Source organism: Macrobrachium nipponense, chromosome 10 (genome assembly GCF_015104395.2).
Source record: "Macrobrachium nipponense isolate FS-2020 chromosome 10, ASM1510439v2, whole genome shotgun sequence".
Lineage (NCBI taxonomy): Eukaryota > Metazoa > Arthropoda > Malacostraca > Decapoda > Palaemonidae > Macrobrachium > Macrobrachium nipponense.
The window spans coordinates 23,814,835-23,842,063 of record NC_087204.1 but is presented as its reverse complement, the minus strand read 5'-3'; the positions used below and the strand labels follow the sequence as shown (position 1 = coordinate 23,842,063).

The window sequence follows — 27,229 nt, the reverse complement described above, 5'->3', positions numbered from 1 at the left end:
CTGGAATGCTACAACTTCCAGTCTATTTACAGGGTCCCTTCTCCCTAAAAAGAGGCCTTGTTCTGAAACAAAAATGTGTACACTGGCAATACCCAGCTTTCATTTGCAGCTGGACAGTGAATAGGAATGGAGGCTTTAGTGGCAGCATTAAAATCCATGGATGGAAAAAAAAAAAAAAAAATGTGTGTGCAGCTCCCTGTCTTCCTACAATGGCACCCTCAATAAAATACTTTGTAAAATGTACACAAAGTCATGGGTCCAGTTCCACTTTGGCGCTGAAAAGAAATGGAGGTTTTAGTGTCAGTAATACTCATTATGGATAAAAAAAGACATTTAACATACAGAAGTTTTCACTTTATTTAAAAAAGGTTAAATCATGATATCATTCTTTTTTGTCAGTAGAATGTTGAAGGACTATACAGAGTTGTTTATGGATTGAGATGTTTACATTAGTATATTATATACACACATACTGTTTGAATTGTAATGATCTCATGACTAAGTAGTTATCATACATTTCAAAGGATTTCCAAAGTCAGAAAAATAATTTTCCTTTTTCAAATATAGTAATAGATGCAAAATTTTTCATTTAAAGTGTCAATTTAATATATATACAAAAAATTCAAATTGACTGTGGTTTGCAAAACTGTTGCTCAAGAATTGAGTGAAAAAGATCTACTTATATGAAAAGTAAATTACTAAACATGATTTGGCTTGAAACTGTTGGAATAATGTAAAATGTAGAAGGGAAATGGGGCATAAAAGAGGGTGGCAGAGTTGGGCATAGGATAATGTGTCATTTTCTGAGAGTGTATGATATGTTGATTGTGAAATTTTAATTCTTGGAAGCAAAATTATTTGGTATTTAAAAACGGGCTATAGTACTGAACTTATCTTTGTGGAAATTTAAGAGATATAAAATGACAACTTTAAAACATGTCCTCTTTTCTTGAATCAGAACATTTTTTTTTTTACATGCACCCTTTATACTGTATTATGCATTATTTTATCAGCATCATTAGCCTCTTATGTATTTCAGTCAAACATCAGAAGACTACAACAAAAACTTACTTGATTAGCTTAGGTAGATTAGTGTTTCATAAACAATGGATACCAGCGCTATACATTAAAGGATATCACAAAACCCCACAGGGTCTCCTAGGCAAACACCAAAAATATTTCGGATAAATACATTTGTACACTATAATGTGGTCGCATTTCCCTATTCAGGTTCAGGACCTGATTAAGAGTCGGCAGTTAACTGACAGCTGTAAGTTTGTTTATTTCTTCAGAACTGACTGCCAGATCAACTTTGGAGTGCTTCCTTCCAGGATACTTATGCTGATTCCAGTGATGGACCCAGGTGGTGAGTGGACGTCCCTTGCCAATATTTTCAGCTTCCTGGAATGTTTGAGGCAGAGGAAGCCCCAGAGTTTCTGGCAATGCGAGTGATGTCAAGAGACTTACACCCAAGAGACCCAGCATAACCCAGTACTGGAAAGTAGGGCCTAAGCCAGCCTAGAAATTAAAAGGATTCATCCATTAGTGCACCAGGTACTGACCCAGGATATACATATTGGAAAGTACGACCTAACATTGCTAAGAAATCAAAGGTGTAAATCCATAAGTTGAGAAATTCACAAACTTAGAAAACAGAACCAAATTCAGACTTGAAAATCATTGGCTGTGAAAACCCATGTTTGTCATAAATAATTGCTGTAAGGATTACCAATACTAGCCTTTTATATTAAGCTTTTTTCATCATTAACATTAATACATAAATGGAAGAAAATGTATGTTAGGTAACTGTATGATCATATACTGTTCCAGTATCATTCAGCTTTAAATATTAGAACCTCAGTTTTCTAACCATAAGAATTTAAAATATAAAACTACAAAAAGAAGATAGTAATCAAATATCCTACATTTAACACAGATGGGGCCATTGCCATTGCTACCAGTCCTGTCAGACCCATGATTCCTAGCCCAGATGACCTGACAGGTGTTGGGAAGATCTCAGCAGTTATGACATACATAACAAGAAGAGCAGTTGTTATGAAGAATTTTATTAAAGCCAAGGTTACCACCATCAACCACTGATCTGGAAATAACATTGAGATAAGTATCTTACAAGTTTTGCAAAATTTGTTCATTGCTTTACAGGTACTACTAGGCTCACAAAGGATATTCATCATCACATAACAGTTATTGACTTTTTCAGGAAAAAGAAATTACTTTTACTGCTTAAATATAAATACCATAATCAAATAACTTATTTACACTATGAAGACAATTTTTTTTCTATTAACTCTATCTGGCTGGTTGGTGACAGCATTAATTACAAAAACTCAGCTAGTTTTATACTGTACTGTAGAGACAAATGGTGAAAAATGCTCTAACATATGGAGTATTTAGACCTTCAGAAGAATACTTAACATTCAAGAAAGAGGATACAATATTATGTTCTTCCTATGAAAAACAATGCTATTATTATGGTATGTATTACAAAGTATGAAGGTGCACTGTAATTTGATTACTTTGACAATGAAAGGAATCTGAATGTGCCTTGTTGCAGGATTACTTAGCCAAGGGAATTTTGACGTTCAAAATGAGACAGAAGCTATAGGTGTAGACTTACTGTGTGTGCAAAAGAGGGCCGCCACGCACCAAATGGCAGTTGTGATGAATGTGATGTAGCAGGTCATCCTTCGACCAGTGTAATGGAGAAGCACCAAGCCCAAGCCATTACTTGGGAGTTCAGATGCTGAGAGGATGAAGTGGCTCAGAAATTGGTTGTCGGGTAAGACGTTGATTCCAAACATTGTGATCCCATATACCAAGTAGAGACAGGGACTGGAAAGGAGAATGTCTTATGTATATATATTGCTATTTATTTAAATACATTTTAACTGCTACTCAGTACATAGTTATTACTGTTTTCACTATCATTTGAAGTAAATTTTAACATATTTTTGGCACCGATGAAGGACTAAAACTTTTAAAAATGATTTATTATTTGGAACTACATATTCTAAAGTAATTTTGGTGCAAAGATACAGTAATTATATTTTCTCCAAGAAGCAAATATGTATGTACTAAGTAATTTCATATCATTGTGATAAATGGTTAAAAAATCCAGTTTGCTGTATCAGTATAATACTAATAACTACAAAATACTGATGTTCTGTATATGAAATAGACATTATATTTCATCCTATTGACAAAATATGTTAAAAAATGCCTGTGAAGCATTCACAGGAAGTATCTGAGTTATTACATACTTATAATACAATAAAGATAGTCTATCAATCAGTACAACATGTTGAAGACAGAAAAGGGTACATGAAGCATTACTGTATAATTACAATGCAATAAACAAGAGGATGAAATTATTTTTATACAGTGCTTACATACTAGCACTTACAACATAATGAATTGTAGCAAGAAAGTATGCAGATTATTAATTACTATACCATGAAAATCAGAAAGTACAATAGGTAAAATGCTACATCATGAAGAAGACAGAAAATAGCTAAAACTTTCATTACCTCCATGAGGATCAGAGAAGTCCATAAAACATTACTTTCAACATATTGAAAACTGGGAAGAAAGCACTGTATATAAATACATAACTGCAATGTTGTACAGTTACAAAAGAGCATATTTAAATTCATATCTTACAGTATCATAAAGATCACAAAGTGGTACTTGTGACAAAATGTAGACCATTAGGAAAGTCAATAAAGCATTAGAGCATGAAAACCAAGAAGAAAATATTTTAAGTTTTAAACATGAGACAATGATGAAGAGGAATATATCTAATGATATAATGAAGACATGGAAGCAAGTATTAAAAGCATTGATAATGATGTAATGACTATCAAAACATGACTTATTTGGATGAAAATCAGGAATAAAGATGATGAACCACTGCTTACAACATTATGAAGATGGCACTTAAAGGATTAAATATGGTACAATAGAGACCAGGTATACAATATTTAATGAGTCAAGTATGATGTAATAAACCCTGTAGGGAGGTAGCACTGTCTGTGCACTTCCCATGGTGTACTGCAGGCATCACTTAGGTTCTCTGCAATGCCCCTTCAGCCCCTAGCTGCAACCCCTTTCATTCATTTTTAATGTACCTCCATTCATATTCTCTTCCATCCTCTCCTAACAATTGCTTCATAGTGCACCTGCGAGGCTTTCCTCCTGTTATACCTTTCAAACCTTTTGCTCTTATTTTCTCAGTTAGCAATGAATGACCTCATGGGCGCCAGTGCTTGGCCTTTGGGCAAAATTTCATATTCCATTTTTTCCATTCCATGATGTAATGAAGGGAGAACAACATATTTAAGGGTTTACATATGAAGTGATGAAGACCAGAGAAAACTGTGTAGTGTTTTTTGAGGTTACAGATGATGCCAAGAAAAGTATAAAATGAATATGAGAAGGTATTGAAAGTATCTCTTACGACAAAATGAAGATCATGCTGCTTCTCAGCCTCAGTTTTGAGTAGTTGAACACCTTCATGAAGGACACTTCTTTCTCATTCTGGTCATTCAGGTCAAGGATAAGTTTCTCAAGATCCCCTCTGGATATGTCTTTCTGCCCATTGATTTCACTTATCTGCACAAAGATGTGAATAAACAAATGAATGATAAGGTAATAAACTTATGTCAAAAAATCAAAATAAATAAATGATGACTTTGTAAGTTAACAATTCAGATCTAAGAATAAGAAAATAAAAAAAATTCTATGACATTCATAAGAAATATGTAAAGAATGAGAAAACCTCCAAAAGAGAAAGTGAACAAGTGAAAAAATTACACATGACAAATAAATTAATCAGTAGAACAGAGGCCTGAGCTTTTCAGTGTAACAAAAGATTAAAATCTTGAATGGAAAGTCAGTTGAAGGAGTAATGAAATAATAATTCTCTCTCTCTCTCTCTCTCTCTCTCTCTCTCCTCTCTCTCTCTCTCTCTCTCTCTCTCTCTCTCTCTCTCGTGTTCAGTTCCTTACCTTCCTCATCATTTCTGTGCATTCATCAAGTCTCCCTTTGGAAAGAAGCCATCTTGGAGATTCCGGAAGGTGGCTAGCAATAAAAAGACAGGCAGTTGCATGTACAGGTAATACTATATATATACATCCTAATGATATCCTTATACTTTCCTAAAGTTAGTTTATATTTTGTTTATTTTTTGGAAGAGAGGATTAGGTATTAAGAAAACAAATCTAGGTGACAAGCCAGCATCTTCTCTGTGTGTCACTGTCTATTGTACTGAACATAGAGGTGGGTCCAGCTCTTAAGATAGTACTGTTCTGATGGCAAAAGTGCAATCATCTTGTAATTTTAAACTTAATTTGTAAATTTTTAGTATTGTTTTATATTTCGTTATTTACCAAGTGGTTTTCTTGGGTAATTTGAATGTTATTAAGCCGCAAGAGTCATATTTATTGCTTTAGACATTGACAATGACATCATTTCATTCAATATTGTCATTACATTTATTGCTACTAGGTCTGGTAAACCTGAAGTTCTGTTTCTGGGTAAAATATTTACCATGGTGTGAGTTATTGTGAGCTACAGTACTGCCAAGCAAGTTGACATGCTCTATCTGAACAGAAATAAGTGTTGGTGGGAATATCAAAGATGGCAAAAATAGTAAAATAGTATAAGGCAGTTAGTTTTATTGATATCAGTCATATTTTGACCTTTCCTCAATAACAAGAGCTAAACAAGGTAAATTATACAGTATTTATATTTAGTTTGCTCACTCTTTTGGCACAAAAATGCACATGTAAAAGAAATCAGCGTTTTAATATCATAATGTTTATAGGTTTCCAGAATGATATCTCTAAGAGACTTACTTCCAGTACAGGAAACCAAAGGCTGGAGCGACGAGAGAGGACATTGCCAAGTATTGCCAGTGTGGGATGATCCAAGCAATCAAAGAAGTCACACACATTCCTATTATCCAAAAGACCCAGCCAATGGTAGTGGCTTTGGCTCGGTCCTCCGGATCCAGGACTTCCATCACTAAGATACAAAATTATACAACATTGAAAGCAAGAAGGAGGAGGAGGATATCTAGAATTTTGGTTCTTGCCAATAGACCTTTTCATTTACTTAGGAGGATGGAAAAACTAATTTATAAAATGAGTCGAAGTTACAGTATTCTTGAGAGATTGAAGACAAGAATGTCAGGGATTAAAGATTTTATTTCTGAAGAGGATCTATGGGAAGTTCAATAGAGAGGAAATTCTCCATAATAATAAAGTTTTGGAGTAAAATAGAACAAAAAAGAGACAGAAATATGGACATGGCATTTGAATTTGCAAAAAAGTTTTAAGTGAAGGAAAATCTTCGATTTTGGAAAATGAAAGCCAATTATAAAGAAGATCAGTCTCAAATGTAGACTGTGTTTTGTGGGGACTGACAGTTAATATCCTAATCAATATCATTACTACCAATTGTGAGGGTCAAATACCATGAGCAGGCTATCATGATTACCTTGAGTGATATCTGCTTTGGATATCCACTGTCAGGGAAAAAGAAATAAAACAGGCTGTCGACCTAATTGCTTTCTCAGTTTCAGCCATCTTGTTTACAGTTTGAAGTTTAGTAGCCATATTTATTTCATCAAAATGTAGAGTTGTTAGGTATTTTAAAAATTTTACGAACAATCAAATTAATATACATTTATTACCTGTAATATGAGGTATGAGGTAAATGGTCAGTTCGATAAACCCTCGTAGAAATCTGAAGATCATGTGCAAACTGTATATAGGCATCCATATGTAAGCAAGTGTAAATACTAGGTGGTTGGTTAGCAATGCATAAAATATGGGCCGTCGACCTACCCTGCAAAGTAAGTGAAAGAAAAAAATTACTGCCAGTGTTACTTTAGAGATTACAAAGCAGAACAATAGAATGTTTCAAAAAGTAAATGAAATTTAGTTTCACTATGTTACAAATGAAAAGTACAATGTTAAAGTTATTTTTCATTCAATTAGCATTTAAATGGCACTGAATAAATGCACTGAATTGTTTATTTAATAATTTCTTAAGCCACTTGTATTTGTTACCTGTCAGCCAACATTGGAAAAATGAAAGTGCCGACTGCATTTCCCGCTATATTTATCGTCAAGATGTTGTGTGCACTTCCTTGTTCGCAGACCCACCCGTTAGTTGAAGCCACCGTTGCCCAAAACTGGCCCTGGTCGAAGTCCCATCCATCGCCACACCCTAGCGATCAGTTCATTAAGAGAATAAGTCAACTGACTTTCCTTGAACAGGTAATAATGCGGAAAGTGTTTTTGCATTTCAATTTTTTTTTCTTTGTACTTCTGCTATTATGTATCATCGAATTTCCCCTTCTTCTTTTACAACATACTATACAGTATTACTGCTACATAATTTCTTCAGACAGTGATTACATCTTACAAAGGTTCAAGCTAATCTGCTAAGGAAACCAACTTGAAGGAAGCTGAACTTTTCAAATAACAGTTTTCTTCATCTAGGTCAAAACTGCCATCAACGATACGTGATTAGAATTTTGTTATTGATTTCAGCTACTTTTAAGACTTCCTCTCATTCGAGAAACATCTCCCATGCGTGCATATCTATCATTTTTATTCTCCAAGTCTTTCGCATGGAAAACTTAATCACACTCTTATTTGTTACACATTTTCACTTATGTTGATTATTTAATCAAACTTATAAAGATGTCTAGCAATAGAAGATCAACAGCAGAATCTGCACATGTTATTGGTTATACATTATTCATTTAACATGCAGTATTTGTCCATCTTACAAATAACATTCATTTATTCATTCATTCTCAAGCAGGCTACAGTACGTACTTTGAAAATAATTCAATTTACCCTTGACACGTTTTGTGTTTTTTCTATTTCATATATCCAGAAAAGCTGCTGCTTCCTCTCATAATGTAAATTCATATTTACATTAGCAAACTGAAAATTGCATAGATATATAGATTATCTGTATGTTTCTTTCTCGTAAGAGCCTGTGAATGATGGTTGATCAGTCACAGCCATTTTCTGTGTGTGTGCGTGTGTGTGTGTGTGTGTGTAATGCGACACACACACAAACCAGAATTCATAAACTTTGCAGAAAATTAACATAATATACTTGCTTTCTGTTTCGCCGCTGATTTCAAATGTTGAATTCGCCTCTTCAGTCCATTTCAGTGAGTAACGACTGCATTGTGAGTATTGAGTGGTATTGCTGATTCTGCAGTAAAGGAAAAGGATTGAATGCATACTGGGAAGGTTGAGGTGTAGGGCGAATGTCATTGGTTATTGAGGCAGGGGTGTTCAGCATCTGTGCTGTGAATGGCGGTGGGGTTAACCCTTGACTTAGTGAGGGTACTCATGTTACGTTAGGTTACACTTTGCTGTGTTAGGGTAGGATAGGCAAAATTAGTATCTGGCATTGCCCAAAATATGTTCGTTGAGAAAAATTTAGAAATTGGGCATTGCAAGAGGTTTCAATCATAAGAACATAGTTAAAGGAAATCAATGGGGAGGTGTTGAAAATTCTAGAAACTTCAAGCCATGTAACTTATTACTGTATTTAAGCAATATGGATATAAATAAAAATCTTAACTATGTATTCACATGTATAATCCACTGCATTAGAAAAACAGAAATTGAAACATTTTATGAGAATAATGTATACTAATTGAAAGTTGTTTGGGTGCACTTGAAGGTTTTCCAAAACTCTGTACATTAGCTTTTCCTATTCCAATGGAGGCCTATCATGAACCACAGCCATTGCTATAGCCAGCCAAGCAACAACTGTATGGCTTTGGAACACTTGGTTCCAGAACTCAACATCTGTTTGTATTTAGTATTTTTAAACAGCAGGGGGTGAAACTTTCCTAGCTCTTCTTCATCAGTTGGTAGCATCATTTTATCCTAAGAGAGACTTGACATCTTAAACCTGACCCCTGTTGTTTCTGTTTTTAAAACTAAACTGACCTGGGTATAGTTAAGTCCATCCATTCCTTCTCTGAAAGGGTTGTGTTTTCTCTCCCTGGTACATGGCACCAGTGATCCGGAACAGCTACTTGGAATAAAAGCTGGCAAGTCTGGAAAATAGGATATACGTGTACTATTTGATTATAATTACATTCAAGACATGACTTTTATAACACATCATCACAGGTGAAAAAAAAAAAAAAATGAGACTGGCTGGAAGTCCCAACTGGTTTCGACTTTGTTTCTAAGCCATTAACGAAGGACTGAATAAATGGTGGTAGAAGTCACAATATATACTATGTATGATTTCTACCTCCATGTATATCAAGGACAGCACGGACAAACATACAAAACCCTTGGTCACGGGCACTTACAGCATATTTTCCATGGGAGGGGCAAATCTTAATACGCACATACATGGATAATTTCTGTATCAAACACAAATAGTTTTGACCCCTTGAACTAGTAGCAGGTTAATTCGAAAAAAACCATCAACATCTGCTTTTCTTTAATCGGTAAAGCAATTATACATACATGCATAGTATGTATATATATATATATATATATATATATATATATATATATATATATATATATATATATATATTATATTGTCAAATAAAAAAATGCCATTTGCACAGCAACCTAAAATACTCCTTTATAAGAGATAAGAGTCATCTATTAACCTTTGTTTCCATTTATAATACGTTATGTTATGATCGATATTGCTTTGTTATTTAAATTTAAACATCTAGTAGCAGTCTTAGTGGGCCCCCTTGCAGGTGCCCATGCCCCTGGAGGCTACAAATCCACAACTGAAACCAGTCAGGGCCTACACCCCGTCTAATTTTTTCACCTGCAGTGATGTGTGATAAATTAATCTGTCAACAGGATTACATTTTATATATATATATATATATATATATATATATATATATATCTTAGATATTATATATATATATGTATCTATATATATATATATATATATATATATATATCTATATATATATATATATATAGTATATATATATATATATCTATATATATATTATATATACTATATAGATATAGATATATACTCTTATATAAATCTATATTTAATATATATCATATATGATATATATAGGATATATAGTTCTCTACTAATATATATATTATATTATATATATATAATATATATATATATATAATAAATATCTCTATATATATATACTATCTACTATATATCTCTCTCTTATATATATATCTATATATCTATATATAATATAGCTATTCTATATATATTATATATCTATATCTATATTATATATGTCTAATATATATATAATATTCTATATTCTATCTCTATATCTATACATATATCTCATATCTTCCTATATCCTAAGATAATATTATTTATTTTTAAGATATATTATTATATTTAATAAGATTATTGGTCTATTTATATTTTATATATTATCTATATAATAATAAATTATCTATTTAAAATTATTTTAATACTTTAAAAGGTACAACTCTACAAATATATATTTTATAAATAAATTAATTTTGCCATATGCCTTTTCCCTTGGAAGGAAGTAACATCAGAGGGTATTAGCATTTTTGTTGTTGTCAAGTCTTTTGGGATGAGACTGCCAGCCCTACATCCTTATCGATCCTGGGTAATCCAACCACAGTTGACTAACTAACAGGTACTACAGTTTCTTTATAGGACGACAAAGTTCCAGTCGTTTTTAATATACAGAATATACAGTGCTTGCAAGTATGAATGGACATACATGTATGTATGCAAGCAGGACATACAATAGCTGAGCAATTGTTGCAATTATGATGCAGTGCCTCTTTTAGTGATGTGTCGCGAACTTCAACATAAACTTTTGTTTCATTGTTGTTGCTAATGTTGATATTAGTTGAAGCCTATTCCTCACCCATGTACGTGAAGGCAGGGAAGAGAACACACAAGTAGAAACAGACACAAACACACACATCGTTTCTTTCAATGATCGACATAAGTATATTATAATGTTTGTAATTTATCTCGATGAGAACCAACACAACAGGTGCCCCTCTCTCTGCCACTTGTACAGTTGCCTTTGACATAGGAGAGAGATTTGGCCTTGGCAGTAACCCTGGTTTTAGACGTCTATCCATCTGTCTCCTCTAATTTATAATTTTATTTGTGAGTGGACGCTGACGGGAAACGAGAGCTAACGAGAGAAAAACAAATTGGAATAAAAGACAGAAGTATAGGGCTTGAGCATACTGAGATTTTTTTAAACACCATGAAGGAAAAATAGTGGAAATGACTCAAAATTTCCAGTCACGTAAAAAAAGGAATCTGTCTCTTGCATAAGACATAACTCGTGCGACTCGAATCGGCTTCATTCAAAGCAATCATGGCTACCAGACCTTTTTAGCATGAGGGAATCATACGCTAGTTTATCATCACATATGCCAACGCGTAATCAGAGGAATTTATTTCTGGTGATAGAAATGCATTTCTCGATATAGTGTGGTTCGGATCCCACAATAAACTGTAGGTCCCGTTGCTAGGTAACCAATTGGTTCCTAGCCACGGAAAAATATCTAATCTTTCGGGCCAGCCCTAGGAGAGCTGTTAATCAGCTCAGTGGCCTGGTTAAACTATGATATACTTAACTTTTATCATCACATAAACGAGAGAGAATGGAAAATGTTTAGTTTATTATTAAGAACGTTTACACGTAATTTATTTTAAAGAGAGAGAGAGAGAGAGAGTTTTGTGCAAGGTTCTAATATTGTGTATTTGTCGTAGGTTTTGAGAAGATCTGCGGTATTTTCTCTTCTGAAGTTCTGATTTTACTGTATGTCCTAGTTGTATCATATCCTTCCATTCCTTAATTTGATAGAACTTCTGTTTATCATCTTGTTACATCTTGCACTCGTTTGAATGAACTTGCCACTTGCTCTAACTTAAGCCATCTTAGTAATATACCTGTCCATGAGAATGTCAGTTTACTTATAATGGATTCAAGGCAAAGGTTCAAGAAACTTTTTCAATTCCTATTTAACTTAATACGTAATGAAAATACAATTGATGTCGACAATTAAGGATTAAAGAAAAAGAAACCAAAGGTAAATATCGTAGTCCAAAACCGAGGACAGTAGGTACATGCTACCCATCACCTTGGAAAGCAAGCACTTCGAAGTGTCAGTGAAATGACAACATTATATAACGGTTATGATTTTAGTACCACCTCCGATGTCCATTCGGCTCTCTGTGCAAGACGTGCTTGTTATGTAAGACCTATCTCTTTGACATCTGCCTGCATGGTGCCCTCAGGAGTGCCTTAAGATCTACTTCTCTCTTTAGACTTTGGGAGTGTCCGTAGATTGAAGGCAGCTGCGCTCTAGTTCAGAGATTCATAGGCATGTTCCTTCGACGTAATCAAGGTTGAGATTTTCGTTCTTGTGGCCTTTTGAGCGCTAGTGGTGTTACATAATCATCGTTGCGAGGGACGCTTATGTTAATTTTGTATGCATATGCGATTTCAAGTTCGGTCAAGCTTAAAATTTACGGTGATAACGTAATGAACCGAAAATTTCCCCGATTATATCAAAATTCTTCCAGGCATTTTCCGCACGGACTGCAAGGAACGTAACCGCGGATACGACACCTCACTAGGGATTGGGACGTCCAATGTATTTCGCCGTGTTTAGTACTGTCCCCTGGGGAATTAATTACAGTCGTCCGAATAAATATTACTTAAAATTCTTGTTCAGTAGGTAAAACTGCATAGAAAAACCGCAACTGCCATAGTCCAGGCCGCCGCGGATAAGTACCCTAGGTCTACCGAAAATTCAACTATTATTGTTGTTGTTGTTAACCAGACCATTAGAACCTGTTCTAGGATTCGTTTTGAAACGACAGACGGCAATTAAACCAAGCTCGAGGCGTCGATATTGAAGTAAAGGCAACAAACCATAACTGGCGTCTACTCAACAGTGAGTATTGTCGAATAAAAACAAAAATGCCATTTGCACAACGACCTACAACAATGCTTTTAAAGAGGAAAGTCTTCCATTAACCCCCGTTTCCATTCATAATACACTCTGTTCGACATTGCTTTGTTATTTAAATTTTTCAGAACTTCTAGTAAAGATCTATTCATTGTCATGGATTTTTGTAATTTTTGACGATGACGAAACCTTGTCCCGGCCGTTATTTGAAGAGCGTAACTATCACCCGGTACAGTCCAACGATCGTCATTAACAAGCTACTTTACTTCAAGACCACACACACGCAAGCCAATTATAATGCAGAAATAGAATAGTAACAGGTAGTACTACAGTTTCCTTACTAAGCAATGTTCTGCCGATGATAAACTCATGAATGGAAGGGTGGCCGGAACTAGTCACAGAAAAAAGTCAGTTGTGGCTAGGAAATAAAGTCACATGAATTTTTTGGTGGCTGGGAGTAAAGTCACAGTATTTCTTGTTGAGTAATTTACAGTCTTTTGTTGATGTTTTTACGGTTATCCCCAACGAGCTTGTACTAAACAATAAAAAAAAAATAATAACTCCCAACGGGGTACGCCGCAAAAGTGTATACATGTATGCATACCCAGTTAAAACCCTTGGGGTCCACTAACTTGGAAATAATGACTTTTTTTTTTTTCCTGCGATTTTTTTTTAACCTGGATTCAAATGTAAGTGATTTAGCACTCAAGATACTATTGGTGTACCTACTCCTTCGCTTACACGGTAGACACAGTTATACCAGGTCAAGTTAGTACTACAGTAGTGGAAAGGTGTACCTAAAGTTGTAGTGCAGTGGGTCATGGTGGAAGAGAATAAGTATCAAGGTAGTCTTCAAACGATTTTTGTGGAAAGTGCGTCTGCTGGTACCAGATGAGTGTCCGATGGAATTTACTACTGACAAGGTAGGATTTTGGTGTCTTTGTGACTTTGTCTGATGAGTCGTTCGGTAAAATTGGCGTCTTTTGGAAGAACAGGCGGTTCAGGCAAGCGATAAGACATTAATCTCTGGTCCATCCACAAGATAAGCTCAAAAATAGTCAGAACACCCATCTCCAATGTGTCCGGGGGTTTCGTTACTAGACCATGTTAACCTAGTACTAGTCAGTTGTTTTGTTAGATCCCTTAATATATTATTGTTGTGAAATAAGCAAATCTGAGGCCGTGAGTGTCGCATGTCCTAGCACTCTTTAGGAGTCCTTATAGATATCACGAGGAATGCGAGAGATAGGTAGCCCAGAAAGTTGAAACTTAACGAATGCTTTAGTTTCACTTGGCGACAGCGCGAACTAGAATTTTGGTAATCGACTACGTATATTTCCGAGTTTGTCCTTCATCGGAAGGATATAGCAACCACCTCGAGATTACGGAATCAGGTGCTGTAAAAACTTAAATATCATTCCAAAATTTGCGAAGGAATTTAGGACAGGGAGTTCAATAAATTTTACTTGCGAATTTCAGATGGTTGTTCAGTAAGTCTCTCATTTGACTTGACAAATTCTACTAATTATTATACAGAGAAAAAATTTTTTTTTTCTGAGATATGGGTACTACGTTACGCAGCTTTTATTAACAGCAGTCACAGTTTGACAGGCAAGAATTCCACAACAATTTATCTCTTTTGGAACCGACGGAAAACAATAGCTGTGAAATCAACATCTCAGGATTAGCGTCAGATGAGGGTCATAGACGTTCATTTAATTCTGTCCAGCTCTTTGGATGAAGGTCACAGTTGACTTCATGCCTGCAAGAACGATGAACCTCGCATTAATTCTGCAATGACTTGCAATGTAACTCTTGAAATCTGAAATCCGGTATTAATTCGTCTTTATTATTCTGCAGCATCCATGGCCTCGTGTTCTTACTAATGAGAACATTTGCACATTGACGGTAACCATAATTCTCTCTCACGCTCCAAAGTTACGTATTTCATATATAGCAAGTATTTACGAGAAAATATATATCTTTTACCATCAAAACTCAAAAGGTCAGGAAGAAATTTTAAATAAAACTAATTCGAATATGGTAGATACCACTTAAGTAGTATGAAATGTTTTAATTCTTCATTCTGAGCGCAGCAGTGAAAACTAACATATGATGCACTCGTTTTCAAATTAGACGAATAATCATACGCAGCGCAGTATTTTGGCATATTGTGAATAATCATAATGATATGGAAGTACAAATGTGTCCTGCCAATCACCAGCCTCCTCATGCGGTGGACTGTAGGCGTTACTGAAGGTTTTTTGCAGCATGCCTTCAGCCGCTAGCTACAACCTCTTTCATTCCTTTTACTGTACCTCCTTTCATATCCTCTTCAATCGTACTTTCCACCCTCTGCGAATAATTGATTCATAGTGCAACTGCGAGGTTTTCCTGCCGTTACTCCTCCCCCTGACTTGGGACAAGCAAGTTGCAACGTCTGGTGGCTCCGCTCTGACGTCATAATCCGGGACGCGCAGATAGCGACTGATTTTGTACCTACGAGCCAAAGTATCTATATACTTTGCTACGAGCGACGTACTAAACAAAGTATACGTCGCTCTTGGTACGACATAATTTGTGTTTCATGATCTCTAAAAAGCTACCGTTTGTCGGTTTGTCGTTTTAAGTAACTGGGCAATGATTTTCTTGTGTTGTAGCCGAGACAATCAGCTTACGAGCCTTAAAGAAGAGCAAAATTCCTATCAGGAAAACGTGAAGAAATCGTGCAGTTGCCATTACTGCACAAACCTTGCAAACGATTTCCCTTTGTTTATATTAGTGTTAAGTAGAATTTGATTCTAATGAACAACTGAAATCACGGTATCTCAAAACAATCAGTGTTACACGATTTCGCCTCGATATCCCTCGGTCCGTTCGTCTTTTGTCTTTAGCAAATCGAATCAGCAGATGAGAAACATTACTCAGTCATTGAAACAAGAACGTTAAAAATAACATGATAACAAGATATAATGACGCCTTGACCACGAAGAAAGAAAGATAATAAAAGAGAGATGGTGTTATACTCTAATAATACGACAACTAAATGCTGACCGTTGAGATGAGGGTCTGTGATGAAGGCAAAGGAAATGACTCACCACTTTTAGTTGGAAAAGGGAAAATGACAGGAATCGTGAATAGGAAAGGAAATGGGAAAATGCTCGGGTTTTGATAGCTGCGTATAGCCGCTGGTGCAATTGAATTCTCAAAAAGTTATGGGAAATGAGAAAGTAATCATCAAATACTTATGTAGTCTAAGAAACTACGTTAACACTCACCGCAAGGAAATTTTCGCATGTGGGAATTGATAAACAATAATTAATGATGCAACCCAGGAAAATAATAATTCGTGCGTGGAAGAAACAATACTCACGCTCAAGAGATAAGAAACACTGTTGTCAATGAAACAAAAGGAATTCCCGTAGGAAGGTATTGTCGCCAGTGCGCCTCATGCGGTGCAATGTAGGCATTACTTAAGTTTTTTTTTTTTTTTTTTTTTTTGCAGCATCCCTTCGGCCCCTAGCTGCAACCCTTACATTCCTTTTACTGTACCTCATGTCACATTCGATTTCTTCCATCTTATTTTCCACCCTCTCCTAACGTTAATTGATTCATAGTGTATCTGCACTGAATGGCCTCATAGGTTCCAGATGGATATAATAGGCCGGATGGTAACAGACAATAGCTAAACGTGAACTCTGGCAATTATGGTCTGGGAGATGAGAAAATGTATACGTAGGTACTTACGCTGTAGCCCAAGAAAAAGCAGATCGGAGACAGAACGTAATAGACGAGTTTGTGTTGGTATCTGCCCCTGGAGCCGACGATCTCTAAGAGGCTGTCGAACCCATCTCCCGCCCTCGAATTTTTGCCATCGACTCCATCGTCCATCTTCGGCTTGGTAGTACTATCCGTTCCTGAATAAAGAAAATTGCATAAACACTTGTGGTTTTATATATAAGGATCTGTGTAATGGGTTTTGATAATGATAAACAGCGTGAATTACACTATTTGCTTAATTCTTGGTAGATAACTTCGTAAATGGCCGTTTTTTTTAATGCATTTATACGTATAGCTAAATTTATATCGTAAATCGCTGAATGGCGTGAACTTCACATCTCAGAAATCCCTCAGATATAGTGAATTGCAAAAATCGCTGAAATGCCGTCGAAAAGATAATTCCAGTTTCTTGAAGTTTGTGTGCAAATTGCCAAGATGCTTGGTAATTTTATATAGATTTGACTTGTACGGATTTACTTTATTCAAGAATCATTCCTCGTTTTTGGAGACAGAATTATGCAAGGAAATGCGGACGTGAAAAAAGAATCTTAAGTATAGCCTACAGTTCCCAACTACTCACTAAGCATAGCACACAAAAGATACTGCGCTGAAAATAGATCATGTCAGCGGGAATAAGTTGGAATCAGTCCATCAGAAAATATGAAGCCGGTAATATGTATTTGAGAAATGCACAGCAAATAAAAAAATATCTAGAATGGAAAGTCCAATCACATACAAAGCATAAATACAACAGACTTACGAAACAAAGTATCCTAGTAGACCGAGCCGACAGTGTCAGTGATGCTTCCTTACCCCTGGAATCGAAGCAAGTGAGAACCTACCGCTGGTAGCTGGGCTCTTTATGTTTGCGGTGTGATGAAGTATATTTTCTCTTTTACGCCGAAGCCCCCTCCCTCCGTCAGCAAATAAATGTCTAGACACACACTTCACTTCCAGAAGATCGTATATGTCATGTGCGTAGCGTTTTAAGTTCTGTTTTGTTTCTTTTTTACGTAACGCAAGTTAGGAAACGGTGTTGCATGCTAACGGATATCTGGTAATACATGGTGGCTGTTAGTCTTGCATAAGTTTTCGGTAATCAAGGACTCTTCGAGTGACCTTTGAAATACCATTCATCTCAGTAGGTTAGCATTTGGAAGAACATTGCTGACTCTTGGTGGATGTAATTAAGGCAGCTCTACATGTGTCTACAAAATAAACTATTTAAAAAAATAAATTCTTTGATGTCCTGCTACTTTCATGAATGGCGTTCGTTTACATCTACTTGCAATTTTGACAAACGATGCCAATTTCATTCATAACTGTATACTTGAAATGTGAATGACTTAGATGAAAGTAGACAGATGAGCGTAGATTCATGTTCATATTTGTTGTAATCTCAGAATCATCTCTTAAGCTTCCCGTCCCTTTGTGAGGCCTAAACACGTGCTCTTGCCTCCTTCTAAACACTAGAAGTGTAAGTGTTCATGGAGATAATTTCATGTTATAACGTAAATGTTGCGCGAATGCCCTCAGTATTGTCACTTTTTTTTTTTTTTTTTTTTAATCTCAGGATCATCTCTTTACTTTATTTCCATCCTTTCCCAACACCAGAACCATATCTAGACCGTGGCTACAAGTAAGGCATGTTCATGGAGAGTTACAATGCCTATGATGAATGCAGAGCGGCGTCAGAGAACACAGGTTTAAATCTAAGCGGGCTTTGATTAGGTAACCAAGCTGTCATGTCATTAATCTCAGGCACTCACAGTAACAGAGATTCCTCCATTGTGTCACGCTGTACTGAAGTTCAGCGGTGCTGAGAGAGAGAGAGAGAAGTGTTGTCTGGAGAGAGAGAGAGAGAGAGAAGTGTTGTCAGGAGAGAGAGCCAAGTTTTGTCTGGAGAGAGAGAGAGCTAAATGTTGTCAGGAGAGAGAGAGAGTTGTCAGGAGGGGGAGAGAGAGAGAGCCAAGTGTTGTCAGGAGAGAGAGAGAGAGAGCCAAAAGTTGTCAGGTTACAGAACACTATGAAGACGTTCTAGGACACAGCATAGAATTGGTATGTAGGTAACCTTCGAAGAAAACACCTACCAACAATGATTATTTTTCTTCTCTCTCTCTCTAATCAACGCAGCTGATTCAAAATAAAGATGGCGACTTTAGTCTGAAGTATAACACGGACGCTAAAATAGCAGGGCAGTAATGAGTGCGTTGTGATATATGTGACAAATTTACTTTAGAAAAATCCACTTTGTAATAGGGCTATCTAACGAGTTCCTTTAGCCCTGGTACTGGGGAAAAAGGGGGTAGGTAGGGAGTTCAGAGGCTTTGGTACTAGGAGTGGAAAAAAAAATTGAAAAAAAGCTAATAAAGAATGAAGAGAAGAAACAGAAACACCGGTGAAATAAAAAAAAAAAAAAACAGCTGAAATGGCAAAACGTATACTAAATGTTGTATGAAGAATAATAAAGCAATAAAAAATCCAGTAATCTCGTCCTAAATAACAGCGGGAAATGGTCTCCCCCTCAAGGAAAGTACCCCTCAAAGAAAAGCGAAGCGACCGCATGTCTGATAGAGATTAAGGGCTTCTCTTTTTCTGGTTAACTCGAACGTGTAAGGTTCCATTTCGTAAAGAAGCAAAATCCCCTATAAGGAAGGAAGCTAGGCTGTAGTACATGTAGATTTAAACACCTTGTATTACGTCATGTAGATCTGGCATTAGTCTAAAAACCCGTTCTATTAAAATCATCGCTTTCACTTGGATGAGCAAAATCCATTTGCGCGAAGTAGGTATATGAACCAAATACTTTTATTTAAATGGAGATGACTTACGAGAAGAAAGTGCTTTTTTTAGCTTGACTATTGTGTACGTATGTGCATCTGAACACCGGTTGCTTCTTGTTATCGCTTTGTAATTTGTCGGAATGTATATTTTATATTTTACATTAAGTAGGCCTATCAAGTTACATTTTACTTGAGTTCTCATTCCACTTTTCAATATAGACCAAATGCTATCTTGGTGACAGAACTTGGGTTATCATAATTTTCTTTAAGTGACCATGTCCAGCAAATGCAATTGATATCTGATAGGACTAACCAATAACTAGGATGAAACTCTTATTGCATGCCATAATTTTTCAAAGCAACATCAGATTGGCCTAGAGATAGTAAGCTGACAAAAAATAGTGTTTCCCATAAAAAAAAAAGATTTTTGAAAGTATATTCAGTAGTCATTTCAATATTTCATGTAATGGCCAGTTTCGATAGTTACGACCCGAGACCTCTAGGGGAGACTAAAGTAAGATAATTGAAGAGTTCCACATCCATCCACTCAACTGGCGTTACAAGGACAGTTGAAAAGGATTGCTTACAAAAGGGAAGTGCGCTCATCATCACAATACTTGTGTTTTCCTTTTCGAGAATCAGGTATTACATCACTATATATATGCATATGGGCTTGTTTAAGTCTCTCTCTCTCTCTCTCTCTCTCTCTCTCGTGTCTTTTCCCAGAGTTGATTTTACGGTTTGTTAATCAAGATGAAGACATTTTTACTTGCCAAACAAAGAACGAACAGGACAGAGGTCGTCACACCAACGACGGATTTCGTTCATCTCAATTAAAGGCTTCCGTTGGTACCGTTGGTCTGTCTATTTCTTACATGGAATGAAGAACTATTTATCACCCATTGAAATTCTCCTCAGGAGAGCGAGGCTATGGTATTAAATTTGAATTTGTGAATGATCTGAGGTTTGAGAAATGGACTAGTACTAGGCGTTGGTTGTTCAAGGAAGCAGCTGGGATGATATATAGATAGATAGATAATTAGACAAAGAATCAACTTACACTGGAGATACAGTGTGTCCAAGACCCTAAGGCATGAAATATCCCAGAAGACATTTTCAATAAGATATTGTAGTGTGTAGTGGTAGTACTAATAATATGTTTCTTGAAGTGCAAATGTCTTTCGAACTTAAAAGTGAAGTGCCACCGTAAAATCTACGTGTTCATTTTAGGATAAACGTGGATCAGCAAAATGTTAAAAAAAAATTTTTTGTTTTCCTTCTTCCTTCCTCGTGGTGTTATAATAGCTGTCTTTTAGATACTTCGAGTTGAGTCTTACTAAATTATTACCACTTATAACACTTAAAGGGCTGTGAAAATATTTACCTAATCGGTTTGAGACATTTTTTTTTTACAACGGGGTTGCGATTTGCCTGGAGTTTGTTGCAGTCAGAATTAAATACTGTGGTCTGGGTGAACGATACGCTTTTAGTATGTGTGAAATAGAATAGTTCAGTTGTTATATGGTGAACGAAAAGCGGAGGCTGATTGTTAGAGAGAGAGAGAGAGAGAGAGAGAGAGAGAGAGAGAGAGAGAGAGAGAGAGAGAGAGAGAGAGAGAGCTGGTTTGAAGTGAAACACACGAGACTCAACATCGGTCCAAAACCACACTCTTCAAGATTAGATCTGTTATAATAGGCGGATGTGCGAGCCTATGCGGGCCATAGTCTTACTGTTATGAAAAAAAAAAAAATTAACACCGTATACAATAATGTTACGGTGTGAAACGGATTAAGAAGAACCTCCTGATTCTTCCAAACAAAACAAAGGCATAACGCGCATGCGTAACACAAGGCTCATAATTATGTGAAAACGCGAAATAAGAATGGAAATTGACAAGCAGATAATCATATAGACAGAAAATGGCAGGTGAAAATGTCAGCACTGATGGCAATTCTGTGCATGGTAGTTTAAAGGTAACATAACAACTGTACTTTATATTGTTATCCACCAAGCTTTTTAGTGTTGTTGACTAAGCCGGCCATATGCCGGAACGGCCTCTTGCTCCTAAAGATGTTTGAATGAGATATTCCTGTTCTTGATCTAGACCTAATGGCTTTGATAACTGTATATATATATATATATATATATCTATATATATATATCTATTATATATATGTATATATATATATATATATCTTTTACTCCAAATCTATATGTTCCACTGTGGTAAATCCCACCTATCATATTCTACCAGCAAGGATCCTCTGCACATCAGCATCAACTGAAAGTAACATTTTCAGTTGCGAATTTATACATGTTCGTCAATTTTATGAAATATTTTCTGTTGAGTATCTTAGTGTAGATGTAATTCTCATTAAAGAGAGGTGTGCGTTTTTTTTTATTGTTAGGAAGGTTTATACACACATATATACATATATGTGTGTATACATAATTGAAAGTCCTATGGTCTCACATACAAGTCTTGGAATAGACCCACAGAAAAAAAAGGAAGGGAAAAGTAAACAAAGTGTGTCTCGACCATCACGACAATCGTATGGATTACATAATGGGCGCTGGCAGATTGGTATCACAAGTGGCCACAAACGGGAAGCATTCTGTCAAGCTGAAAAGGAATGACTAGACGCAATCCGGAGGGTGCATATGATCGAGTGATCTCCGTAATTGAGTTAGTCATAGGACGTGCTTGGAATACGGGAGTGCTGTTCCCCATCGAAAGGTTCCCATGTTTATGGGGAGTTCTTCATGAGTGAGAGATGACAGTTGGATTAAATGCTCTTCTTAGTCTCTGCGTTTTACATTCATGTACGCACGCGCGCACTCATTATGTGTGTGTGTTTAATATATATATATATATATATATATATATATATATATATATATATATATATATGTGTGTGTGTGTGTGTGTGTGTGTGTGTGTATGTATATCCAATTCAAGTGCTTATGTGCTTAGCTGTTATGTGATTAGTAATTTCCATTGAAGCGATCCCTTGAATTCTTGTTGAAAATATAAACGAAAAATAATTGACTGAAATATCTTTAAGCTTTCTAAAATATTCTATTACCATACTAGTACCAAGGCTCGAAAGAAAAGTTCATTCGAAGAGTGAGTATCCATTAATAATTATCTTTGTTTTTCTCGTAGAAGTCCTAGTGAAGTTTTTGACCGAACAGGCCAGTTGATACAGAGAAATACTACAGGTCATGACACTTGGAAGCGTGATCCTTAATTTCTGTAGCGAACAACTCGGTTGGTTGGGAAAAATCTGGAAGTTCACATTAGGCGGCCAACTACACTCCCCACTTCTAGACGAACCAATAACCTTTTAAAGCGGATTTGTTGATGCATCGTCACACATTACCGATGTCTTCATCAACCTGTAAACTTACCTTTGTGATCCATTCTTGATATCACGTTTGAAAGCAGGCGATCCTCCTACAGCGGTCTAAGACCTACTGACCGTTTCGTAATCGTATCTGGGATGTTGTGAGCTTGTGGCACAGAGAGGGTCCATTGAGGATGGATGTGGGTGGAGGCTGGGGTGGCGTTTATAAGGGAAGGATAGGATTGGACTGCCCAAGCGCTAGACCTGGGAACTAATGGACCGTAATTTTCATTACCTTTTGAATTTCTTTCGCAATTCGGATCTTAACTCCTTTTGCCAGATACATCTTAGATGGGACAACTTCAGCTCCGCATTTTCCCAAACACACAAACAACAAAACTCGATAGACAAGTAAATAAAAAAAAAAAAAAAAAAAAAAAAAAAAATTAAAAATGTTCAGCTTTACGGAAATGATAGGTTAGATCTTAGTTGCTTTTAAAAACCTTCGTTTACCGAAGAGAAAACGGATGGGAACCTTGCCAAACCGGTAGGAGTAATCTTCAAGAAAACAAAGACCTCAGTGACCTGGAAGAAAGATCGTGCCACGCATTCGCTTTGTTATGAGCTTCCAAACCTTATTGTAACCAGGATTGTAATACACTGCCACCGCTTAGAATAAATCTCCTCTAAGCATTGATTTTTGGCTTGTTCGTTAGGAGTATAAATGTTACAATAATTCACCTGCGTTGGTGATGTAGTAAGTTTCCCATTTAGAAAACATGATTGACCTACTTTTTTCATTAAAAAACGGCGTTTCTTTAATGACCATTCAGAAAGTTTCGGGTCTTCATTGCGGCCTTAGAAAATAATAATGCTAATATTTTTCTCATTCAAGTTTTAGGAAAATTGAAAAGGAAATACATGGCGATAAGTATTTTTGCGAACACAAGAACTTGGATGTAACTTGGCGTTATGTTTTTTCCATCGGATTTTCTTCGTCATTTACCTCGTGACTGTCAATTCACATCAACATTTCGATCCAGTTAGATGATAGTAATAACGAGTTTTGAACGAAGTTATTGCAACATTGATAAAAAAACAGTCGACTGATGACCTTCGGGACCTTCGCGATGATTTATGCTTTCTCTGATCTCTCCTGCGTGATGTTTTGGAAAACAAGGAACTCCACTTTTTCTGTCTTTTAACTTCCATCAAACCCGATGTGTGCTCAGATTACCGATTATCTTATAACAAATACCAGCGCAATACTTTGTCATTTTTAACCGTTAATTTTATTCAGATAAGTCAAGCATGATTCTTACTTACAAGTCTCGCCAGTCTGAGTTCATCTCTTGTATACAGGGGTGGTTTGAGGACCATCTGATAGAGGTTGGGGTGGGGGCGGTCGTTATAGACAATTTTGACCAGTTCTTTGTAATTTTGACCTGGACTAGATACATATATTCTATGAGTAATGTAATATATGTAAACGAAATTTTTATTTATTATATTTTTTTATTTTTTATTTTTTACACAACAGTAATTTTCCCCCAGAGTATTTTATAATACAAAGAAAATAAAGATTACAGTTTATTTATTTGAAAAGAAAAAAAAACAAGAAAAAATGGTCCATTTTTTACCAACTCAAAATCACAATGAGACAATGAGGTTGGGTAAATTGTTTAATCTCTTAAGAACTAGAACCTCTTTGAATTTTAGTTCAGTTTATACAAAATATGTGACCCGAGTATTTAAGAGGCCTCTTACAGCAATACGCAACTGAGATCGCAGTTTCTATATGCATCACATGAAAGCTAGTTCGTCTAGAGAACCATAAACTACAATGGAAATGAAAAGACCTGTCTATAGTGGAGAGTGAGACGATTAAATACTATCCAAAACATAAATGACCTTCATGATTATGAAGTGGATGAATTTTGAGTATGTTTGATGGTCAGTCAGCCATGACAAGAAGAAAATAAATGAAACTATGAGTAACTTGTGCTTTATAAGAGAGAATTTGTCTCTGCTCAATTATTTCAACTTCTCGTACTCGAAGCACATCGAGTTATACGAGAAGTTAATTTTTTCTCCCTTCCTATTGACAGAATTGCTCTCGTACTGCAAAGTGCAATTAACAGCCGAGAGGGTTGAAGTGCTCGTTTTTGCCTGTAGCTTCTGAAAAGCTAAACCTATTATTGTCTAGAATCTTAAATCCTAGAAGAAAAATGGCCCTGTGCCCTGGAACGTATAATCGTCCTCCCATAACCTATAGCCTACATAATCACCAAAATTCAGGAACTGAATTGCAGTATATTACAAATTTACTTTAAAAAGTAATTTTCAGTAACAAAATCACACACATTTACAATAATAATGAAATATTCGCAGTTACAATGCTCAATAAAGAGAAATTTTTGTAAAGCTATAAAAATGGTATAGTTATCCTTGAAGGTCTAGTTTTCTTTAAATAGGATAATTCAGAATTAGAGAAAACTACTTGTATTTCATACAACGTAAACTCGCAACAACATTGGATTTTGAATTTAATACCAGTAGTTATCATGGGCTCCGGCACGTACAGTATGGCCAAGGAGGGGCGGTGGCCCCCACCAATGAAAGTCCTGGAAAAAAAGTCAAGCATAAATTTCTGTATTTTCTCTTTCATCGCATCTTGCTTCACTAAAATTACTGGCATCGCAATTTCACTGCAATATAGCCACGCAAAAACATACAACAGATGTATGTATATGTATGTATATATATAAATTATATATATATATATATATATATATATATATATATATATATATATATATATATATATATATATATATATATAAACTAAGTTCAAATGAAAACACGAAAACACCTTCACAGGAGAAAAGGTATAGTGTAAAGACTGAATGCATTTTCGGGTACTCGTAATGTTAAATTTACGTAGCGTACGTTAACTACTGAAATGACCAAGGTATATTCTATATACCTTGGAAATGACAAACAGTATAGGCAGTGTTTACCGAAGTTATTTTCACTGTCATTATGTTACCAAAACGTATGTATGAAAATCTTGAAATTTCGCCATAATTTTGCGAGAAATGGTGAAAAAATCGAGATATTCAGAATTTATATAAGAGTTTGATATATGTCTAACCACCCTTTTATTAAAAGTACACAAATTGGAAACCCTTACCTGTTGTCAATGGTGCCATCTGTTTGCAAACATGTCATTAGGCTATTAAGATCACGTAAGTATAAAAATATACTATTTATTACCCAAAGCAGATGAATATAGAATAGAACAAAATGATTAACAAGTCATAGTGACAAAAACCCAAATCTGCCCATAAAGAAAACTAGTAAGTTATCACTCTACCCTCCTGACTAAGAATTCACTCCCAGACCCAGAATGTCAATAAGTTCATTGTATTAGTCAGGTTAGAGAATCCCGTCTCTAATACCAGGGAATAGAACCCATCTGTAATAAAGATAATAATGGATAAAAGATACACTTCACACATCACTCTTTTCAAAGTAATTAAGTAAAAGAATGTATTTCACACTTCTCTCTCTTTTCAAAGGTAACGGTTTTCTAAGTCTTACAAAATATGTGCCATACCTTTACGATGGGGGTTTTCTCTCCCAACACCTGGCGTGTACCAAACTGACCTCTTTCTTCTCACCATAAGGAATGTGACTTTCGCAAATGCCCTGGTCGATTAGACCTGTATCCTCCGTACAAACGAATGTACATGCTTGACGACAAGACGAGCGGTCTCTCGGTTAAAATGCTTATGTACCAAATTCCTTCACTCAAGAAAGCTGCCCCTAAAGCTCAGCCTGTCTCCAACCAAGACTTGATATGTGATTCACTAACATTACACACTTGTAAGATATGAATATATAGATTTCAAGTAATAATATTTTATAAAGCATGCTTTAAAAGTACTGACAATAGCTCTTTCATATTGTGCACTTGACTTAATGGAGTTGCATATTTATGTTAAATATTTTAATATTTAGATAGATGCAGTAACTATAGTTTACTACTCCTAAAGCTCAATTGAATCCATTTATATCTTATATTAATATCATATATTCAAATGAGGAATTATCAAATAGTTTTTTTCTGTATTGGAGATAATTTTTCTCATGGAAAATATAGCTACCAGTTATTATTTTTAAGTTTCATTATAGTATTTACTATAACTGTCACTAGATGGCCACAGGGTGTCAGAATTCAGGGAAAATCTCTTTGAAATATGGCGATTACTCATATCTCATATGAGGCAGAATGTTGTCCATTTTT

At 35.7% G+C, this 27,229-nt stretch overlaps 1 protein-coding gene across 3 annotated transcripts; it reads right to left on the bottom strand.

Annotated features, from left to right (window-relative positions):
* Positions 1–332: 332 nt before the first annotated feature.
* Positions 333–26,693, bottom strand: LOC135223479 (organic cation transporter 1-like). 3 transcript variants are annotated; one of them, XM_064261907.1, is made up of 12 exons: positions 26,540–26,693; positions 16,758–16,927; positions 9,012–9,121; positions 8,165–8,262; positions 7,095–7,254; positions 6,716–6,870; positions 5,877–6,045; positions 5,028–5,100; positions 4,478–4,632; positions 2,639–2,853; positions 1,926–2,101; positions 333–1,518 (listed from the first exon to the last, which is right to left on the bottom strand). In XM_064261907.1, exons 1-12 carry the CDS (start codon positions 26,604–26,606, stop codon positions 1,258–1,260), a joined length of 1,809 nt encoding a protein of 602 aa, XP_064117977.1. In that variant the 5' UTR covers positions 26,607–26,693; the 3' UTR covers positions 333–1,257. The 3 variants fall into 3 exon arrangements, with proteins under 3 accessions (XP_064117977.1, XP_064117978.1, XP_064117979.1); XM_064261908.1 differs by lacking the exon at positions 26,540–26,693 and adding an exon at positions 22,985–23,142; XM_064261909.1 differs by lacking the exon at positions 26,540–26,693 and adding an exon at positions 17,551–17,706.
* Positions 26,694–27,229: the final 536 nt, after the last annotated feature.